This window comes from Canis lupus, chromosome 3 (genome assembly GCF_011100685.1).
Source record: "Canis lupus familiaris isolate Mischka breed German Shepherd chromosome 3, alternate assembly UU_Cfam_GSD_1.0, whole genome shotgun sequence".
NCBI lineage: Eukaryota > Metazoa > Chordata > Mammalia > Carnivora > Canidae > Canis > Canis lupus.
The window spans coordinates 85,578,581-85,605,516 of NC_049224.1; the positions used below are offsets into that span (position 1 = coordinate 85,578,581).

The 26,936-nt window shown below is 38.7% G+C and overlaps 1 protein-coding gene across 2 annotated transcripts; it reads right to left on the reverse strand.

Annotated features, from left to right (window-relative positions):
- Nucleotides 1-822: 822 nt before the first annotated feature.
- PI4K2B (phosphatidylinositol 4-kinase type 2 beta) lies at nt 823-26,686 on the reverse strand. 2 transcript variants are annotated; one of them, XM_038533556.1, is made up of 10 exons: nt 26,392-26,686; nt 17,894-18,030; nt 15,577-15,777; nt 14,808-14,939; nt 14,040-14,193; nt 12,669-12,730; nt 10,576-10,675; nt 7,517-7,650; nt 6,892-6,951; nt 823-2,997 (listed from the first exon to the last, which is right to left on the reverse strand). In XM_038533556.1, exons 1-10 carry the CDS (start codon nt 26,669-26,671, stop codon nt 2,824-2,826), a joined length of 1,434 nt encoding a protein of 477 aa, XP_038389484.1. In that variant the 5' UTR covers nt 26,672-26,686; the 3' UTR covers nt 823-2,823. The 2 variants fall into 2 exon arrangements, with proteins under 2 accessions (XP_038389484.1, XP_038389485.1); XM_038533557.1 differs by lacking the exon at nt 823-2,997 and having other exon boundaries at nt 6,935-7,072.
- Between the last annotated feature and the right edge of the window lie 250 nt (nt 26,687-26,936).

The window sequence follows — 26,936 nt, forward strand, 5'->3', positions numbered from 1 at the left end:
ATGCCCAGGATAGGGCAGACTGTGGTACAGTCACATATAAATCCCAGGCGCAGGTGGGATTTACTTCTTGCTCATGTCACAGTTCAGCTCAGGCAGCGGGCTCTCCGGGTAGTCCCGCAAGCGCTGGCCGACATGTCCTGGCTTTTCCATCTTGCAAACTCTTTGCTTATGTCCAAACAGGAAGAGAAAAGTGGTCAATCATGACCACTGCTTGTGAAGTTTCCTCGCCAGGCCCGGGAGCCACGTCTATGACTGGCCGGCACTAGTAACCACGACAGAGGCTGGCAAAGGCAGGGCGACACCGAGAAGCTCCGTGCTGTTGGCCAAGCAATTTGGGAGAAAAGACCTACTCTAAAGCATAGGGCTGCCTGCCTGTCCTTGTACCTGTAAGAGGATTTCAGATGTAATGTGATTAGATAACACTCACTATCTGGCTTTAACAAGGCTTTAATTCCATCAGTACAAGACTTTAAATTAAAAAAAAAAAAACAAAAAAAAACTGGTGACTCAAACTGTTTTCAAGTCTGCAAAAAACCTTCCACAGGTTTTCCACAGCCTCCAATTCCTGATAAATTCGGGGGAGAATTAGAAAGCATATGATTAAACAAAATTAAAATGTCTCTAATTAAAATTAAAAAAAAAGTCTCCAATTACAAAGGTTCCAGTTAAATATGGCTTTTGGAATTTTATTTTTTTATTTTTGTATATTTTTTTATTGGAGTTCGATTTGCCAACATATAGCATAACACCCAGTACTCATCCCATAAAGTGGCCCCCTCAGTGGCTTTTGGAATTTTAAAGAATTAAACTATACCACTAACATAGGAGGGAAACGGTGGTTTGGCATCATTTATAAACATAAATGTGTTCACAAACATTCTAAATATTCAATATACATACTTCAGGAGAACTGTGACCTTAAGACAATGATTTTTATTACCTTTACTCTACCAAGTTTGACACTATAAATATACTCACTGAAAAAATTAACACTATATTTAAATAAGAAACAAGTTCATGAAAATTTACAAAATATAACCAATGTATTCTGACTTATGATCATATTTTAAATATTTCAACTTTACTCTTCTAGCCTGGTCAGGCCATTTAAAAATATTTCCACACTATTTTAACTTCAGGATATAAAACAGTAGGAATTTACTAAGTTTTCCATTATAAAAATTAATTTAGCAATTTCTCAAAATACTGAAAAAACTGTTTTATGAAAGCAGTACCCATATCAAAACAACTTATTTTCTTTAAGAACCCATCTTCAAAAGGCACATTTTAATTACTAGTATTTATCTAAAGATAGTAGTTGAGTTTTGAACTTCCAGTCAATTTCCCATGATCTCAGCAGGAAGATCACGGAAGGTCAGGGAAGGCAGGAGAACACACGTATCCAGGGAGCTGGTACTAAGGCAGCAGTGTTCTCACTTGCCACATCCACGGAGACCATGAGAAAGAGGTGAAGGAAGGGGGATCTGCAGATCTGTCTCCCATCCTAATTTAACCTTCGTGAACATTTTTTACACAAAAATATCTAATTAAAAAAAGAATCACAAGAAAGAAAGCTAAAAAACCGAAAGGCCCAGACCACAAACTGCCAGTTTAGTTTGAGTGGTGATGTTATTACTTGTTTGGGGCCTGAAGAAGAGAACGAAGCTTCTGGTTCCTTGTAATCACATATTCATACTGGGCTCATCTCAACTTAAATCATTTGGTGAGTTACAAGTGCTATGAAGTCCTAGGGTGCAAGGCATACGGATTTTCAAAATCAAATATAAATGACTTTATGGTTATCTCTGTCACGTTCCCCTTTAGTTAGGGCTGATATTCTAAAGTTGATTGTTAATTATAGTAACACCGGTAATTTCAAGTCCCCTATAATCTGTTATTTTTAAGGGCTTATTGCCCTAGGACCCCAAAATGCAATCCAACATACACTCTGAGGTATGGTTTATTTTTCAGTGAAGTTAATACTAACTGAAGCACTAAACTGAGTATGATCAATACTAAAGTACTAATTGATTAAGTAACTGATCCCATGCAAGAAATAAAAGGGACTTTTACTGTGACTTTGGAATTTCAAAATATTGGGGATCTGCCTTAATTTCATGTTAGTCCCCTCCATCTCAGTTCAGTGTTTCCATTTTTTAAAAAAGGGGGAATATCTTCATCGTATTTCTTTACTGTAACAAAATAATTGACAGAAAATATTCTGAAGTACAGAAAATAAAATGGTCACCTTTTACTCAACCAAAATATAACTTTCTGGTCCCTAACCACAGTCACTTTGGGGGCACTTCTTCAAGTTCTAAAATAGCAGCTTTTTCAATTAAGGCAACATTGCTCTATTCTTACCTGTTTTTCTATTAACCACTTATTAAAGCTCACAAGAGCAGTTTCATCCTCTAAGGCCTTTTATGATGCAAGAACAGTGAATATGAACATCCTTCTCAATGTTTAAAAAGAATATAAAAAGTTATTCAAAGTCAACACTTATTTTTCTATTGGGAATTCTAAAGTAATTACAGTCATTTCAGAATATGTAAACCACGAAATTACCTCTTATACTAACATTGACAACATAAAATACAATTTTTCTACAAAAATACAATATAGGAGATATATTGCTTCTTCCCTGAAATAGAAATTTAATATTTGGACAAAAAAAACTGTAAACTTCTGATTACATTCAAGAGATAACCTTTTAAAGACTTACATTATTTGAGGTTTTGTAACTGGAGCGCTTAACAGATTTGCATTACTGTATTGTTTTAATAACATAATAATGCCAAAAGGGTTGTAAAAGTACATCTGCTACCAGGAGGAAAAGAATGGCTTCCTGCAGTGGACAGTCTGGGTGAATGAATTGCTCAGATGGACAATTCGCCCCTGATTTCCACCTTGACTGCGCTCCACAATCACACAAGGCATTTGTACCAGCTGCACAGGACTCTTCCCGTCTTTCAGTGCCTGAGTAAGATTTAAGATCTGTGGAAAGAAGAGATATCTTCACCAGTTCAAATAAGATAAAACCTTTGTTCAGTTCACCGACCTAATTTTAACCATTTATTCATGATTATAATTTTTATTTCATTCATTTATGCCCATTAGACTGAATAAAGTGAATGGTTTCATATTCTCCATTTGACATAGAAGCTAAACAAAGACTGGTCTAAACAGTCTGCTTTTTCCATAATTTGGCTATTGTTGATAGTGCTGCTATAAACATCAATGTGCATGTATCCCTCTGAATCAGAATTTTTGTGTTCTTTGTGTAAATTGCTGGGTCATAGGGTAGCTCTATTTTGAACTTCTTGAGGAACCTCCATACTGTTTTCCAGAGTGACTGCAACCAGCTTGCATTCCCACCAACAGTGTCTGGAAGGAGACCAAATAGCCATCAACTGATGAATGGGTAAAGAAGACATGGAACATAGATACAATGGAATTGTTACTCAGCCGTAAGAAAAAATGAAACCTTGCCATTTGTAATGACATGGATGGAGCTAGAGGGTATTATGCTAAGTGAAATAAATCGGTCAGAGAAAGATGAATACCATGATTGCATTCATTATGTGGAATTTAAGAAACAAAACAAATGATCATAGGGGAAAAAAAGAGAAGTAAACCAAGAAACAGACTTTTAACTATAGAGAACAAATTGACAGTTACCAGAGGGGAGGTGGGTGAGGGGATGAGGGAAACAGGGATGAAGGAAACAGGAGGGCACCTGCTGTGATGGGCACCAGGTGTTGTATGGAAGTGCTGAATCACTAAATTGTACATCCAAAACTAATATACACTGTATGTTAACTGGAATTTAATGAAAACTTAAAATAGTGTGCTTTTAACCACATACTTGCCTTATCCACTCATTCTACAAAAAAATTTTTTTTGCATGCCTACTACCTGGTAGTGGTAGGCTCTAAGTGCTGGAGCAACAAAAATAACAAAAAGCCCTGCTTCCACACAGCTTGCATTTTAGCAGGGGGAGGAGTCAATAAGTATGATTCAGTAAATTATACCATGTATTTTAGGGTAAAAGTGCCATGGGAAAGCATGATGCAAGGCAAGGAGGTTAGAGATTTGGGGAAGTTGCCATTTAAAATAAAGTTCCATTTAAGAGTTTACTCTTAAATAGAAAAAATAAAACTAGGAAGAGTACATAAATATAGTACATTCCATGTTTAAACACCCTCTCAGAATTGCTACTTTGAGTGCATAAATAAGGTTATGAAACAATGCATAGTTTCAGATAAAATAAAATTTTAATAATTCATTTTCTTTTTTTCCTGCACATCAGGTAAAAAACTTCCTTTGTTATGTACTTTAGAAATAAAGATGTCTCCTTCAGGTATTTGAAGATATCTGATATAGAAATAGTACACATTTTAGTGGTTCTTGTAAAGACTATTTAATAGTCATAGCATAAAGGTTTCAACATAAAGCCATACTAATAAATAAAATTCATAATACTTCGAATAGTATAAACTGGATGGCTTAGGTCCTAGCAAATGCTAAGTATTTAACACCTCAGGGAAATAAATCTTTACCAGCTACAGTAGTAACTCATTGAATTTACATTTTAGGATCCCTTTTAAGTTCTTCCCTTAAAATCTTCTAGGCTGGCTATATCTGGATAATTACACAAAGAATTCCTGAAATTCACATTTATAAGTATTGTTTTTATCATGAAAATCCATGTGGGCACCAGCATGGTTAAGGAAAGAAATGTTCTGGTTAGTTTTTTCTTCTGGTTTAAAGAATTCTACTCTAAAAATGTAAGTCTAAACACACTAATTTAAGTAATATCTAATGTTTTCCTGACTCTAAAGATGTGATTGTTGTAGAGAATCTGGAAAACAGAATAGTACAAAGAAAATTAAACTCATTCTACATGTTTAAGAATTTTTATTTATATATAATTTGCTTATACATATATATGTATAAGCAAAAATTACTCAATCCTAAAACTATCCTAAATATTAATGTTTCTTTGAAAGCTGAGTAAACACTTGATGATCTTGCATTTATTTATTAAAGAAACATCTATGGAACATGCACTGTGTTGGGGAGGAGAGAAGACTGAGTGAGGGGAAAAAAAGCCATGTGAGCCCTTAAAGTACACACATCCCAGAAACAAAGAGCCATGTGAACAAACAACTGGAATAAAAAGTGATAAATATTTGAACAACAGTGGATCTGTGCCCTGACTCATAATCTTAACCAGCCCCTCCCCAGAGATCACCCATTTTTTCCTTCCTGAAAGAACAAACGAATCTATTATTATATGTTTAATTCAGAGAAGGCTACCTTTAGAAACAGACTAAGCACTGCAGACAAGGAGAAACATTTAGTCTCCATCGATGCCACATCTGAGACCTGGGTAGGGATGTGATGGTTAAGCCAAAGGCAGGTGGTATAAACTCACAGACTTCCACACTTCCACATACAGACTTTGCTTTCCTTTAGACTAGTTCCCTGGTCCTCAAATTTTAGTGGGTTTAAGAAATTACTGCACTATCTAAAACCACACACACTCACTTCATGCTTGACTTTAAGCTGTAGCAAGCAACAGTAACATGCCCAACATACTGTTTTAACATCTAATTTTTGAGTTGGCTGCAACATCAGTGTATTTCCAGGGATGCTGCAGACAACAGAACTCTGAGTGCCAGGAGGAGCCTGGGAAGACAAGACTGGAGTTTGAAGGAAAACCGTCCCCCAGAGGAGGAGGAAAAGGCACTGAAGAGTGGCAGCAATGCACATAAGGGCGTCCCTGGGAAATGGGAAACAGGAGGGAAGGACTTAGGAGTGGCCAGGCTGAGGGGAAGCCACCACTGACAAGCGATAAGGCAGGTGCATAGGAGGAACGAAAGAAGAGTGCAAAAGGTCCTGTGGACCGTGCTCTAAGTCGGCACTGGAGCCTATGCACACCCAGGGGTCATGAACATGGTAAGCTGCAGGAGACATGATCAGATTTGCTATTAGAGAGATGGTTCTGGTTTAATGTCAAAGAGATAGGAAAAGAGGTCAGGACACCACTTATAAATGATTAAGTGCAGAGAAGAGATGAGAGGGGTCTCAGGCAGAGGCAACGTCTAAATGTAGCTGATGGGCCAGACGAAGAGCCCCTACTTTTATAGATTAAATGTTAATAGTGCATAGAAGTGTATAGATTAATATAAATAGATAATAGAAATGTACAGATTAAGTGTTACTTAACCCCTTTGAGCCAAATTGCCTCCATATGAAATGCAGGTAACTATGGAGAGCTGCTGTGAAGACAAGTGATACCAAACATCACAATATCTAGTCAAGGGTAGAGTATTCAGGAGGTACTAAAGCATTAGTTTTATTTTCTTCAACATCAATTATTACTGATTCTGCAAATGAGCTTCTGGTTTATAAATCACTGAATAGAAGGCCACTGAGTTACAGTTAGTACTTTTATGCCCCAATCAGTGCTCAACCTGGGTGGCATGGTGACTCACTGCTCCAGCAAAGACCAAACACATTCTATGAGAAAAACCATCAACAGGAAACAGAATTTGGTACTGAAACATCCAAGTAGATGTTTGAGGATGAAAAATATAGTAACACTCAGGAAAACAGTTATCAAAATGAGGACAAAGAATTCATGGGGGTGGGGTGGTGTGTGGAACAGGCTAACAAACAATATACAAAAAGGCCAAAAATATCTAATTTAGAACAAGAGGAAAGATGATATTGAAATCCACTTCATTTTTAATCATATGAGCCCTGGTTCGGCATAAAAGATAGAATTGCATTTTTGGGTCACTATGGAGAAAAAAAGTTAACAACTGTTTCAAAGAGAGATCTTTTTTCTTAATGAATAAGATCATAAGAAGGTTAACTTACCTGACCTCTCATCACAGACATCTGACTTTCAAAAGTGGCTTTGTTAAATCTTCTGTCGGTCTTTCATGGAATGGAAAAAAACCTCACATTATTTTAATTCCAAAAATCAAGATCTTTGAAGCAAATACTTGAGAATAAATGAACTCTTCAACTTAGCACGTAAGGCCATGTCAAAGCCTTCCTAATAGATAAAATAACGTTTAAAGAGCATTTTTACTTGATTTATTTTTGGATGCCTCTAGAATACAAGAATAGTTTAGCTATACTACAACTGGTTCCAAAAGGATTTAAAATGAACTTCTAGCCAACGGTTCAGGCTTTTTAAAGAGGATTAAATCAGAGCAGCTCACCTAGCATTTATTATAATTCATAGAGTACTTTTGTAAAAATTCAACTTTTGAAGAAAACAACTTGTGAAGTTTTAATATAGTCTCACTTCAGAGAGCACTCATAATCAGTTCACAAATTTATGCTCCTGTAAAGTAAAACTGTTAATTCCTTTTTAGGTTAGGTTCTACTGTAAGTAGTGATACCAGAAGCAGTAAATTGTAAATTAGCTCTATTAAGAAAATCTCCTCTAAGATTTATTTCATTTTCTGCAATAATTAACTAAAATTTTATTTACCTTAAAAAGTTCATGAAGATCTTCACATAAATCTTGCACAAAATTCATGTCAGAAATATATGGTAGAATTAAATTTCTTATTTCTTCAGAAAAAGGAACTTTTGCTTGAGGAAGCCAAGCCCAGTGAAATGGATCTAACAAAAGAGAGAGAAAGAGAGGAAGAAGTTATCAGAGGATGATCATCCTGATTCCAAGTTTGGATGGTCAATTTATTTTTTTAAAAATATTCATTTATTTATTCATGAGACACACAGAGAGAGGCAGAGACACAGGCAGCGGGAGCAGCAGGCTCCTCGCGGGGAAGCCCAGTGTGGGACGCGATCCGGGATCATGCCCTGAGCCAAAGGCAGACGCTCAACCGCTGAGCCACTCAGGCATCCCCTGGATGGTCAATTTAGATGGTAAAGCATAGTAAGATACTACTAAAACTAATTAGGTTCCTGAGTTTTGTTTTTTTTTTTTAATATTTATTTATTCATGAGAGACACACAGAGAGAGAGAGACACACACACACACACAGACAGAGACAGAGACACCGGCAGAGGGAGAAGCAGGCTCCACGCAGGGAGCCTGACGTGGGACTGTGGGACTCGATCCCGGGACTCCAGGATCATGCCCTGGGCCGAAGGCAGGCACTAAACTGCTGAGCCACCCAGGGATCCCCAGTTCCTGAGTTTTAGATAGCAAAGAGTAAGAATCTTGATAATGAGTCTATCTCAAACAGCCCTACATCAAAAAATATATCTGAATCTCTGGTTCCTCAGTTTGGAAATTATAGGACAGCTAAGTGTACCTATTAAAAGAATCTCAAATTGGGTGAAAAAAAAAATCCAGTTAAGTGTTGTTTATAAGTCATATACTTAAAACAAAATGATGGAAGTCAAAAATAAAAGTATAGAATAATACCAGGTAAATGCTAATAAAAAGAAATGAGGTGTAGCAATGTTACAATAGATAAAATAAGTAAAAACCATCAAGAAGAATAAAATGGGATATATTTCACACTAATAAAAGAATAAGCCACCAGCAAAATAAAATGCCGAGCCTTTACGTGAAACACACAGCAAAAAAAGGTATAGAAATGGAGAAAGAAATTGCCAAAATCACAATTACAATGAACTTCAACTCAAAAATTATCAGACCAAAAAAATAATATGATTTGACTAACAACAAACTTTAATCAACAGACAGATGCAAAACTTTGTGTTCACATTCTTTTCAAGTACTTTCAAACTGGCCATCTAACAGATTATAAAGGAATTACTAACAAATTTCAAACAGAATTCACCCAGCCACATTCACAGATCACAACGCAGTAAAATTCAAAATGACAATGGGCATTAAAAAAAAAAAATCAACTGAGAGAAATTTTAAAACCAAACAAAATCTTCCTAAGTTACTCCCATCAAAGGGAAAAATCTGATAGCATGAACATGCAGAGCAGAACAGAGCAGCCCCTATCTAATCTATGGTTTAGCCAAAAGGATACCTACAGAAAAACATATAGGAGAGCAAAACAGTATGAACACAATCAGAGGAAAAGAATAACGATGGAAAACACAAATCAGTGAAAGGGAAAAAGCAAATAAACAAGATGAAAACCTGATCAATAAAAGGTCAATTATATTTTTTTAAAAAAGCAGAAAATAAATAAATATAAAAAGGTCAATGCTTTGTAATCAACAAGTCTGTGGCAAGCTTAATAATTAAAAAAAAAAAAAAGCCCACTAAAAACAGTAGAAATTTAAAAAGTCATAGTCATGGGACACCAGGGTGCTCAGTGGTTGAGCGGCTGCCTTTGGCTCAGATTGAGATCCTGGGGTCCTGGGATCGAGTCCCACATCAGGCTCCCCATGGGAGCCCGCTTCTCTCTCTGCCTCTGTGTCTCTCATGAATAAATAAATAAAATCTTAAAAAATAAAAATAGAAAGGCATAGTCATAGATACAGACATTATTTATTTATGTATTTTTAAAGTAAGCTCCACTCAAACTCATGACCCTGAGATTAAGACCTGAGCTGAGAGCAAGAGCTGGACACTTAATTGACTGAGCCATCCAGGCATCCCGATACAGAGATTATTTAACATATAAATAATTATTTATATTTATTTATATTGACATATATTTCAACCATATAAAAACAATTAAGAACTAGTACAATGAACTCCTATATTTTGAATAATCTAATTCCCAAATTGTTGCAAAACGTGTCACCTATCTCTACTTTTCCTCCCCCTAAATATTTTAAGGCAAATTAGATGATATCATTTCCTTTCACCCCTACATACTTAATATGCATAGAGACTTTTTTTTTTTAATTTTTTTTTTTATTTATTTATGATAGTCACAGAGAGAGAGAGAGAGAGAGAGAGAGAGGCAGAGACACAGGCAGAGGGAGAAGCAGGCTCCATGCACCAGGAGCCCGATGTGGGATTCGATCCCGGATCTCCAGGATCGCGCCCTGGGCCAAAGGCAGGCGCCAAACCGCTGCGCCACCCAGGGATCCCAAGACTTTTTTTAATTATAAGAGAATTCTATAAAAAATTATACACCCATAAATATAGAACTCAAGATGTCATGAACAATTTTAAGCAAAATAAAAATATCTAAAACTAGCTCCAGAAGATGCAGCAAGCCAGACTATTAACCAGAGAGACTGGTAAGGCAATTAAAAGACTACTCACTTAGAAGGAAGGAGGTAGGCCCAAAATGTTTTGTAAGTGAATACTACCCAAAACATAAAAGTTAAATTCTAGCCCAATATTAAAATAGATATGATTTCCATATTGTAAATATTTAAAAACTTACTCTACAAGACTAACACAAGCCGAAAAAAACAAAAACAAACCAGATGCAGTCATTCAAAGCTAAGCAAACAATACATGGCAAGGCCCATGCAGTACACATCTCTGCATTCCCAACATCTAGGTGAGAGCCGTAATCAATGGTTCTCCTTTGCCCAGTTTTTCTTCTCCTTTTCTGATATCTGTAAGTTTTGTTCCCTTCCTATTCTGGAAAAGGGTAATTATGGAATTGATTGGTGGTTCTAAATACTCACATGTTCTCCACTCATCAGGATGCTTAAAGGGAAATGCCAGACCATTATCAATTGCAGCTATTTTAATAAGTGATTCTTTATCATCAATCCATTTTGTTTCCTAAAGAAGAAAAAAAAAATGGTCTGCTGATAAAAAAATTTATATGAATATTTCCAAAAGATCAAGTATTAAATAAATTTTAAAAAACTACTGAGGTTTAAAGACATTTTATTTGAAGAGCCTATAAAAATAAAAAGTTGCCAGAAAATACAAGTTTTTACCCATGAAAGGAAGAAACTGTCTTATAATTATAAATCAGTAAGAATTTCATAATCATCGTTTTTAAAATTTGTTGTTATAAATTTAGATAGTAATAGTTTCATTTTTTTTCTCTTTGGGGAAGAGCACCTGGAATTTTTAAACTTAAAAATATGTTGTTCCAGATAATTTATTGCTAGTTGCACTGCTTAAATATATGACATATGCAAAATATGAATATTTTAAAGAGAATGTAACAAAACTACCTTATGAAAAATTTAGTCTTTCCCAGGGTCCCCTAGACTAAAATACGATTTTCTAAATAAAACTTCCCAAAGTTTATTTTCTAAATAAAACTCCTCAAAGAACAAATATAATAAGCTTCAGTAGAAGGAATCTCAAGATACTATTAATTACAGAGTGCAGGCCATTCCTAACTTCTCCATTCTTGCATAGCTGAAACAAAGACCTTGCCAGCAAGAGAGTTCTCATGTTAAAAGAGTACTTATTATGCAAAGATAGACAGCTGCCATTATTAAGTGGCCTATATAAAAACAAAAGGTGAAAAAGATAATTGTAAAATTAAAAGTGTTAACATGAAGGGCTGTTTGATACATATCTGATTTGTTTCTTTTGGTTTATATCAAATATCTTACCTCAATGAAAATGCACAAAATACTTAAAAGAATGAAATTTTTTTTTTTAAGAATTTATTTATTGGGGCAGCCTTGGTGGCTCAGCGGTTTAGTGCCTGCCTTCAGCCCAGGGCCTGATCCTGGAGACCCGGGATCGAGTCCCATATTGGGCTCCCTGTGTGGAGCCTGCTTCTCCCTCTGCCTGGTCTCTGCCTCTCTCTCTCTCTCTGTCTCCCATGAATAAATAAATAAAATCTTTAAAAGGAAAGGGAAAAAAAACATTTTATTTATTTACTTGACAGAGAGAATGAGTGCACAAGTAGGCAGAGTGGCAGGCAGAGGGAGAGGGAGAAGCAGGCTCTTCATTGAGCATAGAGCCCGATTCGGAACTCGATCCCAGGACTGGGGTCATGACCTGAAGGCAGATGCTTAACCGACTGAGCCACCCAGGCACCCCAAGAATAAAGTTTTCAGTAAAATCTAATTGCTTAATGTATACCAATAAAACGTATTTAGAAACTATTATGAATATGTATATTTATGTGTGTATTTTAAACCTATTTCTGCTATAACTACCATTTATTTTTATTTCTTTTTTTCTATTCACAACTTTACTGAGGTATAATTTAAATACAATAAACTTTACATATTAAAGTTTACAAATATGATAAGCATTTGCAGATATGAAATTTTCACCAAATTTCCTGGTATCCTTTGCAGGCCTCCCTCCCTCTGCCCCACCTGCAGACAATCATGGTCTGCTTTCTGTCACCAGGGATTATTTGTACTTTTCTAGATTTTCATATAGTACAATCAGACAGTGTGGTCCCTTTGGTCCTCACTCAGCAGGAGTTTGAGATTCATCCACATTATTGAGTCATAAGACTCAGATAGAAGTGAATTACTAAAGTATAAACATGTTGACCCAAGATACCAGAAGCCTTTATTTTTATTACATAAAAGCAAAATAAATCTAGTGGTTCCACAACAAATTTCATAAGTTCTATAAAAATAAAAAAAAAAAAAAGTACCAAGCTGGTATCATTCTTCTATTCTAATACAACATTAAAAAAAAAAAAAAGCTACAAAGAGATTTAGAAAAATAGAATTAAAAAATGCAATGTAAATAGAAGAAGTAAAGGAAAAAGATGAAGAATAACATAAATTTAAGGGACCTTTTATAGAAATTGTGTATGTGGATAATTTTGAAATTTCCTTACCTTAATTTCCTTTCCCTGTTTCTGCTTTTCATATTTGATTAACCAATTATCATTTCCCCTGTCTTTCAAAACAAAACAAACGTGTTACTTCATTTTTTATGGGTATCATAGTTTAATATCAAAGGGAAAAATCTAGTCACCTTTTGATTTTCAAGACCTTGATTGTTATCTGTGGCATATGTTTACATATTAAGAGTTCCAACTTAACACATAAAAACTAAAAAATACTTACAAATGTTAGTACTTTTTTAGAGTTTGCTCTGTTTCTGGCATTGTTGTAAGTACTAATTCATTTAATCCTTATAACCACTCTGTAAGGTATGTATAATTATTATCAAGAACTATTAAATCAAGGTTATTAAAATCAAAGGTAACTTATCTTCACCTTAGGAAGAAAAAACATCTACTACTATTACCAGGCAAATTTCTGGGTAGATTCTCACCTCATGTTCATATAGAAGTACTCTAGTCTCTATATCAATTTTAACATTAATCCAGGACCATATTAATTAAGAAGGAAAACTCTAGAAAAGTACAACAATGCTTCTTCAGAAACGAATATAAATGAGCATTTTGAACCAGTGGTTCTCAAACTTCAGAGTGCACCAGAATTACCTGGAGGACATGTTAAAATAGACTGATGGCCCCCAGAGGCAGAGTTTCTGCTTTATAGGGCTGGGGTACACTCCTCTGAGAAGATGCACGTGTAACAAGTCCCCATGTAATACTGATCCAGCTGGTCCAGGAAACCGCATTTGGGAAGCACTCTTTTAGATTATCTACATCATTGCTCCCTTCTAGACCAGAAAAAATTAATAGTTTAATGTATTTATAGACTATACTAGCAGTTACAAATGTCAAAATAAGCAACTAAAACAATTTACATAATCAAGTTTTAATTATTCATATTATGCAGGTAACGCTTCTGGCTCTGTCCTACTGTCCAGAACCTCCCCCAGATGGGACAGGAACTGACCTCTATCACCTGGACAGGAGCCCACTAGGAGTTAGGACCTCCAGTACAGGATTACCTTTGCCAGGGAAGTCAATACTGCATCTCTGTTTTCCAAGGCAGGTAGAGAAAAAGTGGCATCGAGACTACTGCATCAAGAATTGAATACAGGGGCAACTGGGTGGCTCAGTCGGCCAGGCAGCTACCTTCAGCTCAGGTCATAATATCAAGTGTCCTGGGATCCAGCCAGGAACTGGGCTCCCTGCTCAGTGGGAAGTCTGTTTCTCTCCTCCCTCTGCCCCTCCCTCTGCTTGTGGTTTGTTTCTGTCTCTCTCAAATAAATAAAATCTTAAAAAAAATAGTGTATACAATTTGCAAGCTAACAAGATTTGAGAGAACAAATAAGAGAACTTCAATACCTGTATTTCTGATGATGTAATCCAAAATAACTAATTTTTCAAATTGTGACTGAAATTGTTTTCTAATATTCTCAGGCAATGGGTCAGCTTCAAATTTCCTAAGCCAGTATTCAGCCTCCTTGTAACCTTCAACAAATAACTGAAAGGAACCAATCTATAATTTTAAGAACTACAGTTAGAAAAGAAAGTACAAGAACAAAGGGATTACTTCTTCAATTTCTCAGCAGTATCATAAAATGTTATATAAACATAAGAAAAACAAGAGTTAATACTAATTTAAATAAACCACATTTATCAAAACTATTTTTAAGAAATACTATGTATTTCTTCATTTAATCTCACAGCACCAGGAGATGGTTTTTCTCACCCCCATTTTAGAGACTAGGGCTTAGAAAGCAGAGGACTTGCCCAAGGTTTGAGCTAACTGGTGGAGAGGCTACGAGGGAAACCAGGTCTGGTTCTTGACCTGTGCGTTTAACCCTTCATTTATAAAGCCATAGATGCAAACTCCTCTTGGAAACACTCCCTAGTCATCCCACTGGGACGAACACTCCTCCCCAATCTTCTCCAACCTTCCTACATTTAACCATCCTAACAGCTTTATCATAGTGCACTCAGATGGCCTGTTCACTACTATAAGCTCTTTGAGGATGAAAAACCCGTTTTCTTTACCACTATATCCACAGCCTACAGCACACGGTGCTCAGGTCATATATGTTGAATTGCCCCCATCTCCCCCCCCAAATAAAGCTTATTACAGTAATTTACCTTAGGAGGGAGTCCTATCCGGTGGAATTTTCTACCTACTTTTGGCACTTTCTCTAAAGCATACTTTTTGCCTCTAGATTTTGCACGGTCAATTGCACTGTAGTTAAATGTCTCACTGACAAGCCAAACCACCTAGAAACATACAGTTTTAGAAAAATGGTTATTAGAATTTGCATTATAGTATTTCTACTCATATACTTCATGTACTCTAAAAATGTAAATTAGCAGAGTTTAACCCTATATGAAATGCCTCAGAATCCAAAATAGAAAGGCACAGAGATTTTACAAACTCAGTTAAATGGCAAATGTTTCTGGGAGGGACAGCCTAAAACTGGCCAGTGGAAGCAAGAAAGAATTGTCTGGAAATGTAGAATTAGGAATGAATATTCTGAGGAAGTCTTCAAGTAAAAATTTAAAAAGGCTAATAAAAAGAAAGAAAACAGTAGTCTTTTTGAACACATTAGTTATCTCTACCTTCAAGAGAATTTCTAGAACCTAGATATTTTTCTGCTTTTTAAACATTAGTTCTTTTTCTTCTTGTCAGCACCATCTGAGCAAGGGATATTCCTTTGGGAAGCTTTGTGGATCTCCACTAAAATCAATTTATTAGTCACTCATGACTCTGAATTACCAAAACAAGGGCTCGACTTTAGGTTCTTTCATGTGAAATATTACTAAAGTGTTCACAGGGGAAAAAAAAAAAAAAAGTGTTCACAGGGAAGTAAGCTATCAATTACAAGTACATAATTAAAAACAATTTCTCCCTTACCTTTGTTTTAGGTACAATGCCCAGATGAAGCTTTTCATCCACAAGGGAGGCACCAGCTTCAGAAAGGTATCCCTGATTAGGAAGCAGACAGCCTCTACCAAAGCAGCAAGGGCAGCAGACCTTATGAACATATTTGGTCCATTTTGGATTCAGTTGACCATAAGGCTCTTCTGTTCTGGGTTTAAACACACCAATAATTTTCTATATAAAAGAAGTAGAAATGTTGTTAGATTTTGATAGAGACAATCCATAAAATGCATTTTGAGAAATCATTTTGTATTTCTTCCCACCAGATTTGGACATTACCCTTACATATTAAGAGGTTAAGTTCCAGTTATATTTTTATATTCATCCTCATTCAACAACAACAACAAAAATCAGTAATCCTTTGGGCTAGTAGTTTTCAAACTGTGCTCTAAGAAACACTAGGGAAGGTGAGAATGGAGATGAAGGTAGGGCTCTAAGACTCCATGCCACTTATCTAGATCAACCCTGACTTCACCTGTTTTATTACCGTACTTCCAAGTTATGAAAGGATTCCACTGATTTTACAATGCCTGAAAGCTACTGTTCTAGGTCAAACGATATTATTATTCAGTATCTATTAAATATCAATATGATATGTTTGTTTATCATCTACTTTCTCATTAGATGTACATTCTAAAGGGCAGAGACTCTGCTTGTTAGGGCTGTATCCCAAGTACTCAGAACAGTGCTTGGTACACAGTAGGCATTCAAGCATTTCTTAAATACACTAATAAGTACAATGACAAAAAGTAGTCTCCAATACAAAGGTATTGATAGGTACAGTGACATCTGTGTTGTCAGATTCTCCTACCCAAATCTTTTTCCAGTTGTTTTTTTTTTTAACAAATCAATTTTATTTATTTTTTTAAAAAGATTTTATTTATTTATTCATGAGAGACAGAGAGAGAGAGAGAGAGAGAGAGAGAGACAGACAGAGACACAGGCAGAGGGAGAAGCAGGCTCCATGCAGGGAGCCTGACGTAGGACTAGATCCCCGGTCTCCAGGATCACACCCTGGGCCAAAGGTGGCGCTAACATACATCTATCTATCTATCTATCTATCTATCTATCTATCTATCTATCTTTTTAATAAATTTTTTATTGGTGTTCAATTTGCCAACATATAGAATAATACCCAGTGCTCATCCCATCAAGTGCCCCCCTCAGTGCCCGTCACCCAGTCACCCCCACCCCCCACCCACCTCCCTTTCTACCACCCCTAGTTCATTTCCCAGAGTTAGGAGTCTCTAATGTTCTGTCTCCCTTTCTGATATTTCCCACTCATTTTTTCTCCTTTCCCCTTTATTCCCTTTCACCATTTTTTATATTCCCCAAATGAATCAATTTTAAATAAATCCTCTCCTCTTAAAATTGCTCATGGATGTCTATAGTTTATAATCTTTATTACTAGTCTGATAAAATATATTCATATTAAATTTAGAGAGTGAATTATCCTTAGACAAGAAATAAAAATCTTACTATAATTTTAAGTATATAATTGCTTTATAGTGCAATAAAGTCTAAGTCAGCAGTAAAAAAAGTCAACACGAACAAATTACAAAATCAAACTTAGAATAAATACATGGACATTACCTACATATATATTTAAAACTCAAAAAAGACTATGTCTTAAAATACAATTTTAATCTTTGCAAAAATATTTGGATAAAATAATAATCTTTTTTACTCCTAAAAAAAGAACTGCTGGCTATGTATCATTCAGAAAGCTTTTAGAGATAGTAATAGAGATTTCTGAAAAATTCTAGATTAAGTGAAACAAAGTCCCATATCAACTTCTCTTTTGTACCCTAGAATTATACTTTGGGTCATTTCACTATGTCACATTCCAATGCCTTCAATCTTCAGATTGCTCAGGCTCCTCTGCTGGAAAAAATACTCCTAGGCAAAATAAGCCTATGAAAAAGATCTGAAAATGACATTAAATACATCTTGAAAGTTTAAATTTCTACTTTGCTTGGCTAATATAGTTACTGTAAAGTAAGAACTTACGAATAACAAACTGAACAAACTTATTGCTGAATACGAGTATTCCATAAATACTTGAAACCAAGTATTAAAATAGTAGGACAGTAAACTATGCCTTAAAATGAATAGGTCTATATCTAAATATAGAGCACTTTCGTTAAAAACCACAAAACCCCCTGACCTTTATTTTTTAAAAGGGTGCAATCACATTTATTAGGAAAATACCTTCAGAACCTCACAATGACTTCACATTTAGTGTTTTCCAAAATTTCTACTATGTATACTAGATCTGTGAAATTCTCACCCTTTTAGGATCCTTCACAAAATAACTTCCACTTGAACCTTGAGAGATTCTTTCTGGAAAAACTCCAAATTCTATTGCTTGCTCGGCTTTCAACACAACATCAGCAAATGCAGGATCATCCAAGAATGTATTCAAGGCTGAAGAACCAACAATTATTGTATTAAAAAAAAACAATATTAATATAGAACATGAAGAAAAAGCCCAGCTAAAAGAATGCTTATGACAGGGACCTGTAATACTGGGTTAGGTTATTAGCATTAGGACATTAAGGTACAGAAAAATAAGCGTAATCAAGCATTGGGCTGCTTGGATCCTTCCTTTTTTCCCCCTAACCCCTCTTCTCCTTAAACTTCAAATAATGACACATGAAAAACAAAATCCCTATTTGTTGATATAATCACACTATTACCACACATTACTCTGAATTCCTCTCTTGCAGTGATTTTGTTCTTCATCCTATCTCAACTTCCAATTGCACAGTCATACTTCAGATCTGTCATTACCAATACCTGCAACCTCTCCCTATCTTTCAATTTCAAGCACCTTCTATTCTTCTAGTTCATTCCTTCTGGCACCCTGAGTCCAACAATTCTTCCATCCTGCTAGGGCCTACAAAGCACTGATCTATCACGTTGTCACTGATCTTTGTGTCCTTATGTCCCTCCTCGGCCAGCTTAAATTATGGTCAATCATCATATAATCACTCTTCCTTTCCTCCTTTCCCTCATTAGTCACCTAGAAAAATCCCAGTCCTGGTTAAACGCAACTGCTGAGTATGCCTAGGCTGGGACAGCTAAACATGACTGGACAAACATACACAAACACAGTGCCTGATATCTCACTTTAATTTAAATTCATCACCAGAAACCTCAGGTGAGCCCTTCATGATGCCTGGGAAGCTACTACCTTCCTGTTATGGACTGTGTCCTCCCAAAATATGTTGAAGCCTTTACTCCAAAAGGAATTGTACTGAGAGATGGAGTCTTTGGGACACAATTACATTTAGATGAAGTCATGAGGATAGGGCTCCACAATAGGATCAGTGCTGAGAGCATGCTCTCTCTCTCCCTGTATCACACCAGGACACAGTGAGAAGGTGGCCATCTGTAAGCCAGACAGACAGCCCTGATCATACCAGCACTTTCATCTTGGACTTCCCACTCTCCAGAACCTTTAGAAATAAATGTGTTGTTTAAACCACTCGGTCTATGGTATTTTGTTCTAACAGCTTGAACTAGCACAACTCCCAGTGCATAGTCTGTCCCACTATTCTGGGCAACTCTCTCATACCCTATTCTCTTCTCAAATTTCCAATGCCTCCTCTCTCTCAGATGATCCTAAAGAAAAGAGATGCAATCAGAAAAACCAATCATCAGCCCTCTGCACCACATCTGCCTACGACATCCTCTGCCTTCCACCTATTACTATAGATGAACCAACTAAGCTCAAAGATCAACTCAACCACTTGGTGTACCAGACTCTATCTCTTATGATTCTAGGGCATTTCTTCAGCAATTTTTTCCTGCATCAATATTTCCCTCTTTATTAGATCATTTCCATCGCCAAATGAAGCATGCTATAGTTTTTCTCATCCTAAATCTAACCCATGATACTCCCGGATGCCCCCTCATTTCTCTGACGCCCAGTATAGCAGGCCTCTACAGTTATTTATATTTACCATCTCCAATTTTCCTTCGATTTTCTCTTTGAACTCATTTTATTTATTATTTTTATTTTTATTTTTTTACTGGAGTTCAATTTGCCAACATATAGCATAACACCCAGTGCTCATCCCATCAAGTGCCCCCCTCAGTGCCCGTCACCCAGTCACCCCTACCCCTCGCCCACCTCTCTTTCCACCACCCCTGTTCGTTTCCCAGAGTTAGGCATCTCTCATGTTCTTTGAACTCACTTAAATTAGGCTTCTGTTTCAACCACTCCATTGATACAACTTTTGTTGGGGGTACGTAGTTGCTAAATCTGACGTCAGAACTCATCTTCTTGGCCAACCCCACCATATGACCTTGTTGTCCACTCCCTTCTCCTTCATTTGGTTTCCAGGATCCCTCTTCTCTAGGTTTTCCTACTTCATTGGCTCCCCTTTATATTTCCCTCACAGGTTTTCTTTGGGATGCCTCAGATTCAGTTTATGATCCTCTTTTCTTCTTCATCAACATTGATGACTCTCAAATTTCTATTTCAAGTCCTGACTTCTGCCCTAAACTCTAAACTACCATACTCAACATCTCTACTTGGATGTTTAACGGACAGCTCAAACTTTACTTCCCCAAACTCAATTCATATCTTTGCCAACCCTCTTGACTGCTTCCCTTCCAGATTTCTCTATTTGTTGCTGGCAATTCCAATCTTTCAGTTGCTCAGGCCAACAACCTTGGAATCATCCATGACCTTATACTCTCACCCCAAGAGCCAAGCCATCAGCAGGTTGCATGGCTCTACCTTACATAAACACCCAGAGTCCCACCACCTCTCACCATCTCCATTCCCTCAATGTGATTCAAGGGACTATCAACTCTCACCTAGATTATTATAAGGGTCTCCTAACTGCTCTCCATCTTTCACCCATGCCTTCTCTATACTAAACACAGAAGCTATAGCAGTAATTCTTTTAAAATGTGTCAGATCTGGGGTGCCTGGGTGGCTCAGTTGGTTAAGCACCTCCCTTCGGCTCAGGTTATGATCTCAGGATCCTGGGATCGAGCCCCACATGGGGATTCCTGTTCAGCGGGGAATCTGCTTCTCCCTTTCCCTCTGCCCTCCTTCCTGTTCCATTGCTCATGCTTGCTCTCCCTCTCAAATAAATAAAATCTTACAAAACAAAAAATAAAAAATGATGTCAGATCATGGCACTCTTGAATAAAATAACCCAACTGTTTCCCATCTCACTAAAAGAAAAAATCCAAGTCCTTATAATGGCCCCAAGGCCCTATACAATCCTCCCTATCCTCCACTTTATTTTTGTGTTTATAGTACTTATCACCTAATATAAAATTTATTTATTTCGTGAGCTATAAGAAGACAAGGATTTCTTTTACTGCTGTATGCCCAGAACTTTGATAGTTCCTGGAACATAACAGGCACTCAATAAACACTTGCAGAATGAATGAACAATTAATCATTTAAAGTGATAGACAAGGAGAAAATTATTCATACTTTACTTTGGAAGGTATTTAAATGCTATTACATGCATTCAACATCATGAACATTCAAAACATAAATTTACCTTAATTTAAAATTTGCCTTAATTCAGACAGAAACAAAACTGTTATTTATTAATTTTTAAAAGTATGTACTAAGAAAAATACTACAAAAAGAGCTATTAGGCATATTTAACTTACTTAAAAGAAGAATAAATAATGCAAGTATTTTAGTCATGTCAATACAATTGACATGCTAATTCCTCATCATTCTCATTTACCCCATGAAAGTAGTTAAGAATGGAGGAACTTTTTTCTTTATTCACTGTATATCCCTGGTACCTGGATGAGGGATCAATATTTAGCGGGTACTTAATAAATGTTTAATTGAATAAATGAAGTATTATGTGCTAGAATATGCTAGTAATAATTATCAATAGTCAAGTGGTATTTCTTCTAGGCCAAGACTCTCAACAAGAATCTAGCACTAGTATACTTTTTATAATATAATCACTGGAGGGGGCCTTTGGGCAAATATCTCAACACTTTCAATGAGACACCATTGCTTTTTTTCATGCTCCATTTATTTGGAAACAAATATAAACTCCTTCCTTTTCTGGAAATAAGTCTCCTGTAGTTTTGCCCAATATCCTAGACCTGCTATCTGGAGCAAAACAGAAGTCCACTTACTCCTTTGTTCTCAGGGATAATCCTTCACATAGCTGAAGATCACTTCATGTTCCCTTAAGTCTCATCTACTCTCTACCTCCTTCCATATGGAAGTGTTTTCGGTCGTTTCAGCATGCAAGTTGTTTTCTTGTTTCATGCCTCAGGTTTTCAAGGTGCCCCATTAAAATATTGTCTCCAGAATCGAGCCAGCAGCCCATTGCAGAGAACACAAACACCTGTCAGTGTCTGGCTGTACACCAAAATAAGAAGCACTCTAGTATTGCATTTGTTGTTTAGGAATTTGGTCACACTACATTTTCTTTAAAAGAACTTTTTTTCCAGGTAAAATTACGGCTATCCCTTTCAAGGAATAAACTATAGGTTTTGATTTGCTTGTGTATCAAAGACTTTTCTGAGGAAAATCTCAATTCTACCTCTGTGTACTTCCTTTGGGTCTTCTCTAAGAAGTGGGGACCTTCTAGTCAAGTTCCAGTCCTATCTGAGCTCCTCACTTTTCACAAGATATCCAGCACACCCTCTCAACATTTGCCCATGCTATTTCTCATGTATATTCCAAGCTTCCTTCCTAGGGCTAATTCTAAATGATCCTTCAATTCCATCTGATTACTTGTAACCCTTTATCAAAATGATCTAAGTTCCAGAACAGCAGACATCTTCGTTTTACTCTGATATATTCCAGTGCTTAAAAACAGTGCCTGGTACATAGCAGGCCCTCGATAAATCTGACAATTATTTATTAAGAAACGATCCCCTTGACCACACTTAAGAGTTATCACTGGTCCTTTAGTAACCAGAAATGAAAAGAGTTAAGAGAACCCATTTAATAAACCTTTTATGTAAGTACGCATGGTAATGATCAACTTCTCATTTTATTCTTTTTAAAGATTTATTTATTTATTCATTCAGAGAGAGTGAGAGAGAGGCAGAGACACAGAGAGGCAGAGAGAGAAGCAGGCTCCATGCAGGAAGCCCAACGTGGGACTCGATCACCGGTCTCCAGGATCACACCCCGGGCTGCAGGCGGCGCTAAACCGCTGCGCCACCGGGGCTGCCCCAATTTCTCATCTTAAATAACTAAACCAAAATGAATCGCTCCTCACTTGAGGGATTGAGATTCTGTTTTACAAAACCACAACTGCCATATTTTCTAAAAAGAATAGTAGTTAGCTCACTAGTTTGGTGATCTGAACCCTGCCTGGGGGGATTCCAGGGCTGGCCATTTTTCAGGTCTCAAATTGGATACTATTTCCTCTGCTGAATGTTCCCGGCCCCTAAATCCAGGGTCCAGTTTTCCCTATCCAAATATACGGGCCGTTGGAACTGTCTTAATTGACCATTTCCATCATTAGGCTACAAAGCTATATGGGGAGAAGGCTGGTGACTGAACATGCTTTTTGATATCTGGTCACCACTGGCTCCCCAAAACCTCAATATCCACTGGCACCCAGCAGGTACTCAAGCATTTGAGAATGATGTATCTCGGCAATAAATGGAAAACAAAGAATAGGCTTCTTCTAATCACTGGTTCAGGAATAATCTCCTCACCACCTTTCAAAAGCTCAGTTATGGAGGATTGTCAAGACACGTAGGGCACCTACTCTTCTAGTATCTTCCTCTACATTCAGCCAGATTATCAGTGTCTAGAGGATCGATCCAGCAATGCTGGATGCTGGATGATAGCATCACCCATTACAATTTCTTCTATTAAAATGGGCTTCAGCGAAGTTATAGGAACTACTCCTATGAAACTCATCACTTCTTTACAAAGATACTATTCATCATACAGTCTCTTCTCCAAAAGATACATGACAGGTTTTCCTTTGTCAGTTCCGTTTTGATTTAAAAAAACTAGTTTAACTTCATGGGCACATTGATTGCGCTCCTCTCAAGTTGACTTCTCAGTAACTTTAAAGATCAGATTTGTGGGCAGCCTCCACCAAGCTTTTAACGTGCATTCTGCGTACTCCTATTCTAGCCTCCCTCTTACTTATTTCATCACCTTGTCCCATCCGAATCTTTCTTCTTTACACTTAAATGATGTTATCTTGTTCATATATTTATAAGCCACCATGAATCATTACAAGGCTTATACATACACACTTCCTTTCACTTTGGTAGTTCTTTGTGTGTTCTAACACCAGCCTCTAATTGTAAGCTCTCCAACAAAACCGGTAAGTGCTCCCGGTTTGTATTAACTGGCACCATGGAGAAGTCACTTCATCTCTCTGTGCCTCCTTAAAATGAGAATAACAAATAGTAGTCACTTCATGGGGTTAGTGAAGTGCACAGAACTATGCCCTACACGTACTGTTACCTAGGTATGGACTATTATCATCTTTATTACTCTCCAACTCACTGATTAAAATGACAACGAGAACAAGGAATGCCACTAATCTTTCTACTTTGACACTGACCTGACAACACTATATTTATGCTAGTTCTAGGCTCTCATCATCTTGCTCAATCAAGTAAAGGCTACAGACATTCTTCCACTGGCTAAAGTACATAAAGCTCCTATTTACATAAATAAGATAGTGAAGCACAAATGTTTATGCATTAAGCATAAGATAAAGATGTTAATATCAATCTAAAGGTAGGAATTTCTTAGAACTAGAGAGGTAGCTTCATGGAAATTGAGTGGTAAAGGACAAAGGAAGTTAATGGACTTATTAAAAAATAACTTAAAAATGTAGTTATATTACTCTGACAAACTTTTTAGGATACTGGTTTGAAATATTAAAATACTTTTTACAACTTAAAACTATTTTTAAATCCATTAAAAATAAGACCTCCATTAATAACCACAGGTAACAGTTATAATATTTGGGATCTATGGCAAAATGGAAAAAGTGCAGGATATAAAGAGAAGAACGAGGCTCAGTTGTGGCTTTACCACTTCCTGTATACTTGACTTTGGCTTACCGCTTAAGTTCTATGAACTACTAGTCATTACAGTTTTATTCATTTTCAATCTCACAACAAAGACGAGGGTAACAACTTGTCCTGCTGTTGTGAAAATTAATGAACTATACAAAAAAGGATCTTAGCAAACTATAAACTGTGATATAAATAAATCATTGCCATTTAAAAAGGGAGGAATTCTCTTTTGTAATCCATTCGTATTTGACTACTATAGTCTATCCCACTGTTACTTTTTTTTTTTTAAGATTTTATTTATTCATTCATGAGAGAGAGAGGCAGAGACACAGGCAGAGGGAGAAGCAGGCTCCATGCAGAGCGCCCGACACAGAACTCGATCCCGGGTCTCCAGGATCACGCCCCCCCCCCCCGGCCAAACAGGACGCTAAACCGCTGAGCCACCCGGGGCTGCCCCCACTGTTACTTTTTCTAGCCTTAATTACTTTTTTTTTTTTTTTTAAACAAAACCTCACTTTCAAAGAATAAACACACTCCAGGTTTTAGGCTCTTTTTAAAATCTAGCTACCAAGGTAACTTTAGGGCAGAAAACAACAACAACAACAACAAGCTAGCCACACAGATCTTAGTGACTTTACAGAGAGGATTCCAGGTAATACGGAAACAAACTGTGTAGGTAGGTGAATGCGGGCCCACGTGCGATCACCATGTTTGCTCTGCTCAATGTTGTACTGCAAAGCACCCGTTAGCTAACACCATGGCAGCTGGCCTGCATGTCACACCAGTGTGCCAAAGCTTTATTCGTGAAACGCCTGAATGGCAAAGTCGGGTTCTCCTGGGCCTCTCCAATCTACCTGCCTGAGAGGACGTCTGGATTGAGTTCAGCTGCGGCACCAATTCCGGCACCGATTCTACCCAAAGTTCCTTACGTTGCAGGAGGCCCCCGTTAGAGTCCCCGGCAGCAGGACACCTAAACTCTAAAAACTCCAGAAAAACAAAGCAGTATCCATCAAAACTGCATTTCCTGTGGCCTTTCTTTAAGCCATCCCGTAGGGGGTCCCACCACAGGCCAGGAAACCGTCCCAACCACCCACAGGGAGAGGTTATCCTAATTGCACAAAGCAGCCCCCTCGCCTCTAGCTGCGATCCACACCAGCCTACCTTACTTACCATCAGGGTGGCCGCCTCCACTCCACTTGCCCCCAGAACCTTACTTTATCAACAAACACCCACGCCTGCAGGACCACGCCTTTGCTTTTACTAGTTTTCAACCTCGATATCGACCACCCTCTTTCCCACCTGAGGCCACCGCTCCACTTGGTGGGGGAAAAGTGCCCCCCACCCCCACCCCCACCCCGAGCGCAGAAATGACCCAAGAAACAAGAGGCAGCAGCTGGAGAAACCCGACGGGCCGACGTCACAATAACCACAGGAACCAGAAGGGCTAGAAACGCGCCCAGGGGCACCGGCACCCGCACCCGCACGCGGAGCATCTCCCCGCCGCCCCGCACCTGCCTCGCCCCCCGCGGCTCCGACAGCTGTCCCGGCGGCTCCGGGTTCGCGGCCCGACGCTGCAAGCCCCCGCCGGAGCACGCAGCCTACGACGTCACGACGCCGCCCGGTTCCAAAAGTTTAGGCTTCCCCGTAGGGGAGGCGCGAGGGCCGCGGTCCCCGCCCCCCCCCGCCGTCCCCGCCGCGAGGGCTGCTGGGGCCGGGGCGCGACCCCCGCGAGGGCCGCCGACGCGCACGCGCAGGGAGGGCCGCGGGTCGCACCTGCAGCGCGGGGGCGTCTCCGGCCCGGGCGGGCGGGCGAGCTCCCGGGGGCGCCGCCGGCCGCGAGCAGCTGCTCGTCGTCTCCGGCCGCGGCAGGGGAGGCCGCGCCCTCCTCGCCCGCCGCCTCCGCGAGCCTGACGGCGCTCCCCGGGGCACCCTTGGGTGGCTGGGCCCAGGCGAGCCGCGGCAGCAGCGGCTCCCGCTCCTCGTCGTCCTCCTCCGGCAGGCTCCCGCCGCCGCCCGCGGACGCCGGCCGGCCGGGCTCGGGGGACTCCGCCATGGCCTCCCTCGGCGCCCTCCGCGTCCAGACCGGCTCACACAGGCGAGCTGCTCGGCTCTGGCCTCGGCATCGCGGGGCACCGGAGCGGCGGGGGCCGGCCGGGCACACCGCACGGACTCGCCCGCCGGCCGGTTGGCCCCGCGCAGCCGCCAAGCCGCGCCCCGCCGCGCGCCTGCTCTGCGCCTGCGCGGAAGGGCGGGGCGGCGGTGGGCGGGGCGAGGGCGGCGGTGGGCGGGGCGAGGGCCGAGGGGCGGGGCCGCCACCT